We start from the raw sequence: 15,739 nt of genomic DNA, 5'->3' as shown, positions 1-15,739 counted from the left end.
AAATTTGTCTATTATTTTAAAGTTCTATTTATTGTAAATTTCATCAAGGTCTCCTTGGGTGTATGGTTAATGGTTAATTGCACTTTTTTTGTGGTTTAAGTCTTTAAAATTAAATCTCAAACATAGTCATCCATACATTTAAAATTAAAAACTATTTTTTACCAAACAAAATTGTATTAATACTCTTTATAAGTATTATCACTAATTACATTTTCATTACATTGTAAAATAATGTTTTCCAACAATCCAGTGTACAAGCGAAACCAATTTAATTATAAGCACACTCTGGAATATATTTAACACTGATGAAACAACATTAAATATTTCCATTAGTTAATTGATAATTATATTGAAAGTTGAAGCAGGGAAATCAAAGCGACGAGGAGCATACGACTAACGCAATCAAGCAAGGGACTCATTACAAATCTCATTAACTAACTCTGTACATGAGACAACTATCTCATTTTGTGTCGTGTACGACTAGTAAAACTAGGTGTACATTAAAAAATATCTAGATGAGTCAACTATCTCACTTTTGTCTTATGTGACTACAACAACTATGTTTATCATTCAATAACTTTGTTCATGAGACATCTATCTCTTTTTTTCGTTCATGACTATTACAGCTAGTCCCATTGACAAACTGTGTACATGAGACAACTATCTCATTTTGTGTCGTATACGACTACCAAAAATAGGTGACTCATTAAAAACTATCTACATGAGACAACTATCTCTTTTTGCGACGTGTGCGACTAAACCAAAATTTGTTCTCATTAAATAACTTCGCACATGAGACAACTATCTCATTTTGTATCGCGTGCGACTACTACAACTATGTGTCTAATTAAATAACTGTGTTCGTGAGACATCTATCTCATTGTGTGTCTTATTTGACTACTAAAACTAGGTGTCTGATAAACTGTGTTCATGAGACGACTAAAAACTTATCTCAATTTGTGTCGTATACGTCTACAACAACTATGATTCTCATAACTGCGTACATGAGACAACTATATAATTCTGTGTCGTAAACGACTACTAAAACGTAATTATATTTTGTAGCATCAGTAATAACTTGTTTTAAAACTAGTTCAAATTTTCAGAGAAGTATGGTAGTCACATAGAACATTTCTAAAACTTAAAGGCATAACATATGAAATATTTTAACGGAAACGTTTTTTTACGTTTCCGATTCCACATGACTCATTGCATCATCACTGTTTGAGGTTAAGTTAGAGCCAATTATTAATATAAACCCCTAGTATTCAATCAGAAATACACCAAGAGCACCTAAAAAAACTACAAAATTGAATTGTCTTTCCCTGTTATAGCAGTCAAATATTTTTTTACTAAATACACACGCTTTATGAAATATTCTAAACGCTGTTTAAACAAAATTGTCAGCCAACATCAGCTTTTGTTGCTCGAATAATTTAATCTGACTAAGAACACAAACTTAAGTGTTGTCGTTGAAGGGGAAAATAATGTTTGCAAAGCCAAGTATATGCGTTTGCTCGTCTGTGTTTGTTTGTGTATCCGATGAGTTGGCGCAAAGATGGCGACTGACAATTTAATAAAACAAACTCACACTTACCTGCATAAAATTACATTGCTAGTTTGTTGTTTTGGTTTGCATTTTTGTGCTGTTATCAAATTGAAAAAGTGCTTATTTGTTCTTCTAAAGTGATCGTAATTAAGTTAACTATATAGTTTTTAGTATTCAAATAATTCTATTTCATAATCTAGTGTATTCGGTAAGTGGCTTTGAAGAAGTAAACTATTTTTATCCCTAAAAATCATATGGAGTTAAAGAAATCAGCTGTTTTGGTTATTCTACTGATGTGAAAGGAAATCAGCTGTTTAGTGTTTAGGGGTTTCTTCTGACGTTTAAATTTGGATTGTTACATCCAGAATAGTTGTCGATGTAGTTCATTATTACATCGATTTTGATTGGATACGTTATTAAAGGACTTCACTCAACTATAAAATTAAATTGTATAGATAAATACAACAGTTTGTTCTGTAAAATCAGTTAGTTTATACATAAATGGTAAAACAAAGTACATGGCCCATTTAAAAGCTTACTTGTATAGTTTGGTAGTGAAAAAATCTTCGTGTAAATTAATAAGGTTAATTACGAATACTAGAATAGAATCAAGATGGGTCATAAACGAAATAACTTGATGGGTTTGAAGTAAACTTGTCTGCATTATTAAAATGGAACTGTCAAAAAACGTCCAAACCATGTGTTAATGTTATTAGTATAAGATCTGGACTAGTGACGTCATTTGTTTGTGTTTATACTACATACCTTTCCTGTTCTTATGTCCTTGAGGGCAATGATATTGCAGTACAATGAAAAATATAGTTCGTCACTAAATGTGTGAGTTTAACACCACCTTCCCTGGTTAAAACAGAGCATAGAGTCAAAAGGAGTAATTGGAAAAAAATACTTATTTCTTATTTTAATGCTGTGCTTGAACTAGTGCTCTTTGAGTTTGTAGTTATTCAACAAAATAAACCAAAATGTAATTTTGTCACGCCAATGCAAATATTTGCTCTCTAGCTTAATTTAATGCATAAATACTTTGGTGAATCTAAGTACCTTTACTTTATACGTCAAGTTATGTATTATTCAACCAACCCCTATAAAATATCATCTGGAATAATTCAAACACTGGTCCGCACATAACCTTTTAAAATTCCATGTTTTCGTCGACGCTGATTGAATTTTCCAGAGCTTTTTAAATAAACATGAACGTGGGACATTTTATTCATTGGAATATATGAAATATCTCCACGTATTCTAACACAGCCGGTTTTTAGCAGAAATGCTACTTCTAACGCGTTTTGCAATATTGTTTTTATTACTCGAAAAAGAATAAATTTACTCTGCCGAGCTCGCATATGAAGATGATTCTACGCTTGACACTGCTAAAAGCTTTTATAATTTATCAGAAATAATTAACGTAACGTTTTCCCGTTTGCATTTAAAATTGCTTTGTGCGTTTGATAAAACATATTTTCTCTTTTAGTAAAACATTTGTTCTGTGTTATGTTTTTATAAATTCAAAAGGTTGTTTTTCAGTTATCTTAATAAAGGAAATTAAAAACCCTACATTAAATTATTCCAAAAACTAATAAATCATATTTAATGTTCACTTAGAGTAATTAATTAATATGATTGGCTTTCTGACAATGTTCAAAGTTGATAAATATTTTTTTCCCAATATGAGTACTGTATTGTTCTCGTACTGAAAATTCTAAGATGAAACTACACCCGTTAGTATAATTAGAGTAGTTCAATTGCTTAATACTGGACTCCCGTAATTACTTTATTTCTGAATTTAAATCTGTATAAGGCATACGTGCTTCTTAAATTTAATAAGAGAAAAACTCTCAATTTTAAAATGATTTTTACATATTTACGTATCACTACCACAAAAATAGTTTGACAACTCTATTTAAACCAAACTGATTGATAAACTATACATTTTTTGTCTTCCAATCAATAATAATTTTTTCTCAATTGATTGTGAAATATAGGTATACAACATGTGCTTAACTAAATTAATTGTTAACTCTGCTTGCAAATATTTTCCCTGATACGGTAAAAAACTACACATTTTTTTTAAGTTTATAGCAAATTTTTGATAGTCTTCAACAGGATTCACATTTTCAATAATATTATCCACACATGAAAGCCACTGGATCACAATAAACGTCATATGATTCCTCTGTTTCAGACATTTCACACTCCAAGTTTTGGAGACGAGGATTTTGACATCCCCCCGATCAACCCCCACCAAAACCACCCCCAAGCCAACATGGGTTACCACCAACCCCCAGTGAGTACACAAACTAACCCCTAATTGCCGCCACTAGTAAACGCTTACTTTTTAACCTAAATATTCATTAGTTGTTTTCATTACTAGAAAAACCAAAACCTGACAGTGCAGTTTTCTGTTTTGTTTCAGCAGGTTTACATTGTGAAAAGAAATGTTTATTTAGTAAATATTCTCGTTAATCAGATGAGGGTTTGTTGGATTTGGTTTGTAGAAAATGTTGATATGTAAAAACAAATAAATTAGTAATTTTTATTTTACATTTTTACTTTTTAAGATGTTTGGAACTATACACAATTTTCAAGAAATCCAATAACGTTATATGCTTTGATAATCCTACTATTATAAATTATTCTATGATGAAGAATGACACGTCATTGAATAAAGAAGCTTTGTATAGCAAACAAACAAATCTTCAGTTTCTTTGGTAAATTTTCAAAGTGATGATAAATCATATATTTGCTGAAACAAGTTATAGTGTTCATAACTTTGGCTTAGAGTGGGTTCTTTTTTTGTTTCAATTTACATAGCAATGGGTTACATGTATATGTTAAGATTAACTCAGGAAATTTACCAAAATTAATAAACATATGTCCGATTAAAAATGAATTTTCAGCTGGGAATTTATGGCAGCAAATGTCGTTGGTTCGTCTCCCGATACAGTTTTTCAGTATCGTTGTAGCCTCCTCTAATACAAGGCCGTTGGTGTGTGGCAACATCGCACCGGCCTATTGTAATGATAATAACAGTAAAACACGATTACTAGAAAAATACCGGTATGGATCGTAAATATAAACAAATGACGTTGTTGGCCCGAATCCTATACTAATATCATTGAACATATGTTTTGGCAGTTCCATTTAAGCAATGTTAAATAATGTTTATTTTCGGGCCAAAAACGTCATTTGTTTATGTTTATGATCCATACCGGTATTTTTCTAGTAATCGTGCAGTAAAACCAAACGTGTAAACATAAACATTGTTTAGAAGCTCCAATAAGCGCAACAGCTGTTTCTGTCGGCCTGGAATGCGGTGTTGCCACTTTTGTCAGCGGCCTTGTATTAGAGTAGGCAATGGTATCGTTTTTACTACATAAATCCACTCAGCAATCATCAGGAACATTGTTGAGCAACGTATTGGTTTGGGTAGTGAAGTAGGTGTAGTTCTCGCCTTCAAATCGGACGGTTGTTAGTTCAATTCCAAGCAAAAGCGATCCTGGACAAAGATGCCATTTGACATTTTGCTATCAAATTAAATCATCCAACAAAAGGCTAGCTGTTTCTCGAGGTTAAGCCGTTCCCTTACGAAAAACCCTAAAGATTAAAATACGATAGGTAAATTTAAAAAAAATTATGATAATCTCTTGTTTGTTACAGATGTCCATGAACATGAGCCAGACCACAGATAGCATCAGTATGAGTGACCCTAGTAACGGTTATCATCAACAGAATCATCAGATGTACCAGGACCATAATATGGGCATTAGTGTCAGGTAATGAAATTTACTCATTTAACTGCCACTACCAGTGTAAACCTTGCCCATTCACATTGTTTCCTACCAATATCGAATCATATTATGTTCAATCAGGTTACCCATTAAAAGAGTTTGAAAATTTTATGGAAATTGTAAAACAAAAACATTTTCTTTGTCCAGCCGGAATAAACCTGGTTATGCAAGTCTTTTCCGGGCCGTACAATATTTGGTTTTTTGAGATCCAAAAGAAGTTTTATGTTTTAAAAGTTTTGGCCTAATTTAAGAAAATATTTTTTTGCACACCAACTCAAATAGCTCTTTTATTATACATAACATATTTACATTTAATTTGTTTCAATAAATTGACTCTTCAAACTTATTATAGCTTTAATTCTGTTAACAGTTTGAAAGGGATTTCTCATATACATAGTTTTCAAATTCCTAATGTTTCTCATAAGAAATTGTAAAGACATTTCGTCATTGCAGTCAATAGTGTTTCAAAACGGCCAAGATATAAATTACTGTTACAACTTTGCCTCCAGCAATGTACAGTTCATTTCAAAACTATCTCAGCCCCAACAAACTGGTTTCTACATCTGGTTTCTATCCACGATTTCAATCTTGTCAGCTGTCAAAGCAACAATAGAAACAGCTGATTTGTTGTTGATCCACATGTTTTTATAGTGGATCAGATAATATCTTGACATGCACCTTATTATTCATTGCCAAATGAATAACCTCACTTTAATTTGTCTTTGAGCACTTTATGATTTCACATTTACAGTTGACAGCTATTATGTTTGAAATGAAATGTATTAAGCACAGCCTTACCAGTATATTTTTTACGTTTATCATTGTTAAAAATTTATTTAAGTTTTATTTATGTAAAAATAAACTGTCAGGAGGATTACAATTATGGTAGAGTTTAGCCTTACTTTTTATTGAAGTGATAACTATTGTTAATCTCATTTTTAACTGAGGTTAGTTCATATTTATTTGTTTTACTTGTTGTATAAGATCATCCTTGACCCAACAAATTAGTTAGTTCAATTTAGTTAAAACCAAGTTTAAACAAGCGAAATAGAGGAATGTTATTTGATTAACAGCTGTAAAACATTGGGTGATGCTATCATGTGTATTTGTGCACTGCAATTCTTTGTGTAATATCCTTAATACGTTTATGTAAACTTAAAACGTTTAGGATTTGTAAAATATGCATACAGTATATCATGTAGTATTCATACATTTACATATACATGTATATACATGTATATTATACAGGTTGTCCCGTAAGTAAACACGATAAGTCAAGAAAACGGTTGTTGGGTCAAATAAAGAGAAAATCACTAATATTCTTTTCCTAAATCGTTCTGTTATCTTTTAATTGTTCCACTCGATATTTATGAAACTTTGTAATCTCGAATAACCAATAGTTGAAATTTAAAATGTTAAGTTGGAAAACAAGATGCACCCTGACCATCTGTACCTCGTTTGAGTTTCAGTACCTCAAATATTTTTCAACTTGTATGTGTCGTTGTACCTAAACACTATCAACACTGGGGTGTGTGTTGCTAGCTTAGTAGCGGCATCACAGACATCGGCATGAAACCGACTAATTTGATCCTTGACACACTTTGAGTAGTTTAAACCACTTTAAAAGCTTTTTTAAATCTCCTAAAAACCAAGTCTAAATGGTTTAGACCATATCCTCCTCTAATACAAGGTTGGTGTGGCAACGTCGCACCGGCCGGCCTCTATGGCAATAACAATGATAACAAATTTGAAAGCATAACTACTGCGCAGACTCTCCATTAATTAGTGCAACAGCTGTTTTGGTAGGCCGGAGCTGCGACGTTGCCACTTTTGTCTCGCCGCGGCCCTGTATTGTACTCGTGCGTAACTATTTACAGTTTTTAAAGGAAAACTTTACAAATTATGCTCGTTTGCAGTGCCAGCTACAGCAGTCCCCCCGCCAACGGTCAACCCCAATACAGCCACTCCCAATCCCAGATGCAGATGGCCCCGCCGCACTACACCATGGGGCCCCCGTACGGCAGGTCTCCCCAGGGACATTCCCCGCCAGGCGCCCCACACCCCCACCATGAGACTACCACCACCAGCGACGACAGTGATGACAGCACACCACACACACAACTGGTCAGTAAAATGCATAGGGACTTTGGGGAAACTCTTACTCTCTGTCAAAAATGTCTCGGAAAAAATATGGACTATTTTTTGACACAATTGGCACTAAATGAGTTGATTCACAGGCTTTCTACCGATCACAGAAATCACTGATTTGACTTGGGGGGGGTGTCATGGAAGTCACTGAAAAGAACCGGATTTCATTTTAAGGTCCCAAAAGTCACGGAAAAACTTGGGCATAGCTAAAATAAGGTTTTTCAAGCCTCAAACCTTCAAAGAGGGGACACATTTTGGGGGCAGGCAACCAGCTCAATTCGTTAAGGCGCAAAATATGGTCCTGTCCAACCATCTCATGTTTAGTCACTGAAAAGTATTGTACTCTACCAAAGTCGGTGCGTGTTGACATCATCTCCCCCCCCCCCCAAAAAAAGTCATTGAAATTTAGTTTAATCAACTTGTAGACACCCTTCTTTACGAGCCAAGAACTGTTTGATACCCCTTCATCAAGCATACCATGATATGATATGAACAAACGATATGCTTTTCAAAACACGGGGTAGGAGCGTCATCGGATTTTTACTAGAAGAATCGATTCTAAACTAAGAACATAAAATTTCAAATGTTCAAAATCTAAAACTAATGACATTTTGTTCAGACTTTATCATTATCTCAAAAGGAGGATATATAGTTTAACAGTTATTCCAATGATTTTGTTACTGTATGCTCCAATTAAAATGTTATACTTTATTTGGATCTTAAACTTACTTCAATAACAAGACGAATATAGAATATCATCCTCAAATGCCCTTATCAAGAAACTTGTACCTGCTGCAAGAGTTTAGTAATCTTCTTCATGTTTCTTCTGCTTCAACTCCTAAGCTTATCGCTAAGTGACAAGTTCATTAAAGTTTTCATGCTTGCATCAATAAAGCTTTAAAAGGCCATAAAATGGATTAGTTTCATAATCTAATTTTAGTTTATATTAAATATAATTATAAACTAACTTTAAAAGACTGAAAATGCAAAATATCGTACTATATAGAGTTTAATAATTTTGTGAACATAAATGCTGCATACAGAAGGGAGATCATATACTTAAAATTACTTGCAAATGCCAAACTTAGCTTTTATGTAGTGGCAAGACTTTTGAAAGTAGACTTAACTTTCCTAACGTTGTATGCACGTTATCCCTTCATTTTGAAATATCATAATTTGTGAAGTATCGCACTTTCAGTTTTATATCGCATGGCTGCATCTTTTATGATAGATATAATTGAGACTTTTTATTTTCAACAGTTGGCTGGAATGAAGCGGCCGTCACCGGAGCCTGCTGACACCAGCCTCGCCAAAATACAGAAGAAACCAAAAGCTCAAAAAAAGAAAAAGAAGAGGGACCCGAATGAGCCACAAAAGTAAGTTTCTATTCCACATATTTTAGATTAAGAAGTGAATCAGCGCCGCTTTAAATTTGTTCAGTATCTTTTATCAATGTCAAATCCTGGATGAGTAACCGACTAAAATAAATCCCTGAAAATAGTTTTTAGCACTATAAGGTTGTATGAAAATTTTGAAAGGTCTGTAGGAAATTTTTTTTTTAATTCAAACGCAGCCTGCGTAATATACCTGAATGTATGTTACGTAAAAAACTTGTATGTTCACATTACAACTAATCATATTCAGGCAAGTGAATGAGACATACCAAATAAACTGTATCAGCAATCTGACACATACTTTCTCCCATTAGCTTGTCAACTATTATAATGGGCAAGCAACGGGAGTAACTATGATATTTTATGGGAAAATCACAAAAGTTGCAATAACTTTTGAACCGTAACTTTAACAGCATTGGTAGCTGTCCATTTTGTTTAGAGTTAAAACTACCTCAAAGTACTATGTTCTAGTAGACATTGTTTAAGCTATTTTGTGAAAATCTGCTTTTCCAATTAATTAAAGGGTTTTTATGGCAAACACATACAGACACACACAGTCTTTTCGAAACCACCTTTATGGGTACAGGTAACTCAAAACTGATATTCCCACCCAAACCTCAAACAATCTTACAAAATTTTTTTTTAATAGTTGAAGGTTATGTTTTTATTGGAGTTTACAAGGGTTATGGGAAATTTGGGAGGATTATGGGTAATTCAACTATTTGGGCCACTTTAGTCTCTTGCTACATCGACATAATATTTATGAAACATAGTTCCATTTTGCCTTATTCGATTGTTCAAACATTACTGAACTTAATTTATTTTCTCTATAATCCATTTCATTAATCTACAACCACACATAGAGCAAACACATGTGCGAACCTACACATAACCTTGGTGAATATGAATAAAATACAATTTACAATTCAATGAATATTCGTTCAGTCGGATTTTCAAATGTGATTCTGACATTAAACCTCACTAGCTGCCAGTTAAAAGGATCAACTCGAGATGAATGCGTGCATTTGATGTAGAGAAGAAAACATTTCACTGTAAAATGTAATCAAACAGGAGCAAAGCAGATTTCCAGACTTATTTGAAAGCTCTTTGAAGGATATATAAAAGAACATCTATGTAAAAACATATTCAGTATTCTGACATAGATGTTCACAACGTTATCGTTTCTTGCATTGTAATATTCATATATTGTTTTCTTTCAATTTCATTACACTTTTTTGTTCTCGGTGAACTATTTTTTACTGAGAATTTTATTTAAAATGGTTTTGTTTGTGTTTAGAATGAGCATGTGTTATTTGTGTACTTTTTGTAAGAGTTTTCTGTATTTTAATTGTTTTACATTTTACATAATTTACACAATATTAGAACAGAAACTGTATGGATCATAGACATAAAAATTACGTCACTGACCCGAATCTTATGTTATTAACCCAACATCTGGTTTCAACATTTTTGACAGTTGTTTACTTTCGGGCCTGTGACGTCATTTGTTTATATTTATGAGCCATGTGGTTTCTGTTCTAATATCCATTGGTTTACCCGATTGGTTTAGGCTACACTGGTTGTTTCAATGGGAAGGACTCTTATATTCCTAACTATTGGTTTGCTAATCTTTAGTGAGCAAATAAGAGTACTCCTGCCTTAATAAGATGAAAGTACATATTAATTATTGACAAACACATCGGGGCCTTGATTAATTAAACCTCTAGTAAAAAAAGTTTTTTGATTAATACATTTCAAATGTAATAGATCACAAATAATGTGACTGTGGAATCCACTATGTGCTATCAAAAAGCAATCATTAACCATAGTGATCCATTGTATGAAATTTAATTTCCCAAAAATCTATATGATGTATCATTATTCACGTAACCTCCTCAACCCTCCTTTTTATAAAACTACATATTTAGGTTAAACGAGCAATTGAAATAATTCATATTAATATGAATATAGCCCTTTATATTAAATTTCGAACAGAAACTACCCTATTCAAACATTTAATCTGGAATTTTTAATTATTACTGAACGGATTTTTGTTAAAACTAATTACAATAACCAAAGTCCACCCTTGATAAAACTCAATTAAATAAACATCAGACATTTGCAGAAATCTACCAGTTCAAACAGAGTTCTTAATATAACTTGGTTTATGAGTTTATCCGTACAAAATGAAAAGAGATTCGTATTCAGTAGAAGTTATGGAATACTCTTTCAGACCTCAGACCTTTGTCAATCCGAAACGATTGAATCTCGAATGAGTTTGCATTGCTTAATGTAAAATGTATGTTTTGATAAACAGGGAAATGTAAGGGGAATAATGAAATGAAATGTTTGCTCTTATGAAGGGTTTAATTAAAAGAAAGTGGCCCTTGTAAATGGTTCAAAAAGTGTAATTTATCCGAAAAATACTTTCTCTGCACTAAATTTCTGATTGCTTATTTGCTTCACTCTTTTTATTTAGGTTTTTACACTTTAACATTTTATTCTGTTAGTTGGTTAACCTTTGATAATGTTAAAGTTTGTAGAAATGTTTTTTTTCTTAATCTTTTTATCTAAAACTTGTTACATCTTAAAAATACATGTAATAATTTGTGTGTGGAATCATTCCTTGATTTTGGATTTTTAACTGAGAGGATGGGTTCTTGTTGTCGTGGACATTTTGCTTACAATATCTAAAAGAAATATTTTGAATCGAATGGCAAGCAGCTAAATACAATTAATACAAAAACGCAATTATTATAACTCAGTGAATTATCTAAACATATTGTTTCCAATAATTTTACCAAAGATCTTATAGCTGAGTAGCTAAAAGGCTAAAAGTCAGTATTTGTAGTATTTGTAGTTTGTATTTGTAGTTTTAACAGCTTGATACCAGATCCACCTGATCTTGATTGTTCAGCTTTTAATAAATGCTCCTGTACAAACAGCTGATCTTAGTCAGTAACAAAGCTACACGGATCATCTAACCCCATTCTACACTTGTATTCATGCTCAGCTTAAAATACACACCCAATTGTAACTCTTAAATTATTGATTGAGTAAAAAAATGACCACATTTAGGCATTCATGTATTACACTTGATGCATTCTCTAATACATTCATGTATTAGAGTCATTCTACACTCATCCTTCACTCATATTTGGGTTAAAATACGCACCTAAGTGGCGTCCCCATCTTAATGATTGATAATTGATAGTTGATAAATTTAATGAAAATTTGAGATGAAACTTGTAAAACACACTTATTAAAAACTAGAAACTCTTTCACCTCTCAACTTTTGCTTTTGTAATTTACCTTTTGCATTCAACTTTTGCAAAACCATAACTCCTGATTCTATTGAAAGTTAATTCATGTCAAACAGTTGCAAAATGTTTGGAGAAATGCTCACAAGTTATATTAATACAAGTAGAATAACATAATATCTGAAGTAGGAATGTATCCCCAGTGGTGTATAAATGTTATTATAGACCTCCCCCTCCCCCAGTTGTATTGTTTTGTTTCGTATTCACTGATTTCAATCTACTTGTGTGCCCAGAAATTTAGATTTGTTGCCAAAATGTGATATAGTTCGAAATTGATTCAAATAATTTGTTTTTTCATTCTATTGTAATATTTATTCATCTATTAAATCGACATACAGTTTAATTTGAAAGTATAAGTAGCATTTTCATATCTAACTAATCATACTATTCTACTTGTAAACCGTGGGTAAATCTATACCTAATGTTAAGATTAAATATACTACTTATACAATTAATTTTCATACTTATGGATCAACCGAAAATAATTTTGTGGTATACTATTCAGAATTATTGGATATTGTAGCATGTTGTGATCTTACTATATTTTTGAAATCGCCAAAAGTAAAACTAATGTTCCCAATGAAAACAGTATATTTGTAACCTACCCAACTTATGTTATTTTTAACCATAGGCAGAAGTAAAATCAAATAAATACTAAAATAATTAAATAAATTAAAGAGAAATATTTAATCAAACACAAAGTTTTTGTAGTCCCAATATATATATTACCTTATAGCCTAAATATATGTAAACACGTTAAAACATAAAAACAAAGATCCAAATCATAAATAATGATTTTTTTACATGACAAATTATAATATTTTTCAATATGAAGCAAAAGCAGCCATAATGCATGTTCAGTAATTCAATTCTGAACATCAAATTAAGGGTTTTCCAAGTACACTCCAACTTCATTGATTTGTTTCTAACAGTCTCTCTGGAGTTTATACTCCAGTAAATTATTGTTGGTTCATTCTCGTTCGAGTTATTGAACTCGCAAACTCAAATTTGTTTACATGTATAGTTATTATAGTGCTTTAACTCACAGTAAAACAAGTTTTGACTTATATGATGAAATATTGGAATACTTTGAGTAATTCAGAATGAAACTGTTTAAGCAATTATAAATCTCAAAATTAAAGTTTTATACTTGGAATATATTTAAAGTGTAGTTAGCATTGCAGGCCAAATTAGTTTTTTCAGAATCACAATAGTGAATTTGCTGATTGCATTATAAATTCTTAGGTCATCACAACAATGCTGGTGAAGTTTTATGAGTCGATTTCCAAAAAATATGATTGGATTTTGAATTGGTTCCTACAGCAAAAAGGTCTTGTGGATGTATTTTTGTAGTTTAAATAATCATATACATTTTTTATAAATACTATTACTAACCAAACCACTCCGTTTTAAGTATATAAATAAAAAGTCAAATGGAACTTCTGAATTTTAAATTTTTTAATTGATTTGTATTTTTTATTAAAGTAACGACAGTGTTTATATTAAATTTAACTTTGTTGTTGTTGTCTGAGCTCTTGTAGGTAAATGTTTTGAGCACCCTACGTATTTCACCACCTTGTGTGGCATCTTCAGTGTCCTTCTTGTGATTCATCAATGAGTAATACCACTGAAAATGTCACACAATGATAAATGCATACAGTAACACAAACATTTTACCTACAAGAGCTCAGACAACAAAACAAAGGTAAATCCAATACAATTCAAGTTCTTGAAAATGGCACATAATACAATACAGCTGCAAAAAATACCTAAAAAGTGTTTCTTTTTGAGTTTTCAATATTTTAACTTGCATTACAAATTCATTAAAGTGATCCTGTTTTTAATCATTTTTCAATTTATAAATTCTGAGTGATTAGTCTATTCTAGAATTTTCTTACACATACTTTACTCAATAGAACATTTTAACATTTTTATTTTAAAAGATACAACCTTGGTCGTGTTTTGTATGTGTCGTGTGTTTTAAAATCTTTCTTCATTCATATTTGTGCCACTTTTCCTGTATTAAACAGCCAGATGTGTTATACAACGTTGCGTTCTGTTATTCACTCTTTGTAGTACGTAATACAATATGAGACTTGCAAATTTTCGTTACTCAACAAAAGTCACCTTTTCTGCCTTGTGAGAAAGTAGTATTTGGATTCATAAATTCTTTTGAAATTTACATTATTTTCTTCTGTTTGATCTTTTCGGGTTAAATTAATATTTTATAATATTCATGTTTAAATGTCAGTTATTATTTGTAAATTTCGTTAATAGTGTGTTCTGTAATCTGAACTTGCAAGAGGTCAACTTATGCCTGCATTGGTAATTCTTTCTCATGTCTGAATAGTTGGCTGCATTGTAGCAGGCTTAGCTAATTTCATATAGCCTGTAATAAATATTCTTTTGCTTTATTACTACAAAGTTTTTTTCTTTGGAAAGGTTGGCTTAGTGACTATAGAGTGGATTAATTAATCTTGCTTTGATTTTATGTTCTTTGTTCAAAATCTCTTGAGATAAAAAATCCAAAATATTTAACATAACAGGTTTTTTTTAATTTTTTGAATTTATATTTTTACTTTTGATCCGCCAAATTAGTATTTAAAATCTGACCAAATTTGCTGCGATGAAGAGCACTTAGAATATACAAAAAATATTCAAAATTTTTCCCCTAACATTTTATTTCCTCATATTTATAGGTGAGAAATGTAGGATACTGCAGTATAAATGTGTCCCCAGTGGGGTATAAATATTATTATATTGTTCTTTTCCATAAATGTTCTAGTTCCTAATATGTTGATTCAAATCCACTTTCTGACCTAATTAAGATTTAACTATTCGTAAATTTTACTTGGCTTCCTGTATGCCAAATATGTTTTGAAATATTATAATCCATTAAAATATTATAATATTATAATGTTTTAAAATTATTATGAATATAACAGAGAAATATTCATGGAAAGGAAAAAAATCATAAAGAAATAGAAACATCTATTTATCTTAAAGTTTTGACATTATTTATTATAAATTAAAGATCAAGAACAAGATTGAAATAGGATTACATGATGTTTAAAAAATTTACCTTTTCATCACTAGTAAAAAAAATTAGTTAATCACATTTCGTACTAAATTTATTTTGCCATAACGTAAATCTATTGCACCACTTATTTTACTAGCCAAAAAGAATTTGCTTCGAAGTTGTGTGTGCAAAACAAGACCTGAACAAAGACTTGTGTCTATTCTAGTAAAACTGAACCTAAAACCTGTTATAATTTGAACTATTTCAAAAATAATAGTGTATACCTTAAGTTTATAGCTGCTTTTCTCTCTTAATAAAATATCAGTTAAATGAGAACAGTAACTTTCCTGTGGTGGATATAAGTACTTTCCCATTTTCATAGTAGTGAAGATACATAAATTAAACAAAATTACTGAACTACTGGTCTAGCTTTTCAACAAAGTATTAAGGTAAAAATGTCCCATAACTTAAAGTAATCTGTGTACTTTACTTCACATGATTTT

General features: G+C 31.4%; 1 protein-coding gene across 2 annotated transcripts in view; it reads left to right on the top strand.

Moving 5' to 3' along the window:
- LOC128991514 (TOX high mobility group box family member 4) overlaps positions 1-15,739 on the top strand; it is a 197,540-nt gene that overhangs the window by 156,599 nt on the left and 25,202 nt on the right. For both annotated transcript variants that reach the window (XR_008490659.1, XM_054414461.1), the window contains exons 3-6: positions 3,750-3,851; positions 5,225-5,340; positions 7,272-7,479; positions 8,764-8,879. Coding sequence is in view for 1 of the 2 variants with exons in the window: in XM_054414461.1 (XP_054270436.1) it covers positions 3,750-3,851; positions 5,225-5,340; positions 7,272-7,479; positions 8,764-8,879 (542 nt within the window). In the remaining variant the exon portion in view is untranslated. The remainder of the gene's footprint in view (positions 1-3,749; positions 3,852-5,224; positions 5,341-7,271; positions 7,480-8,763; positions 8,880-15,739) is intronic.

The sequence above is a fragment of the Macrosteles quadrilineatus genome, unplaced genomic scaffold (genome assembly GCF_028750875.1).
Source record: "Macrosteles quadrilineatus isolate MER2022 unplaced genomic scaffold, UCM_ALF_1.0 Scaffold_1__1_contigs__length_201487025, whole genome shotgun sequence".
NCBI lineage: Eukaryota > Metazoa > Arthropoda > Insecta > Hemiptera > Cicadellidae > Macrosteles > Macrosteles quadrilineatus.
Note: the sequence above shows the minus strand (reverse complement) of the source record. Positions and strands in the feature narration are given on the sequence as shown.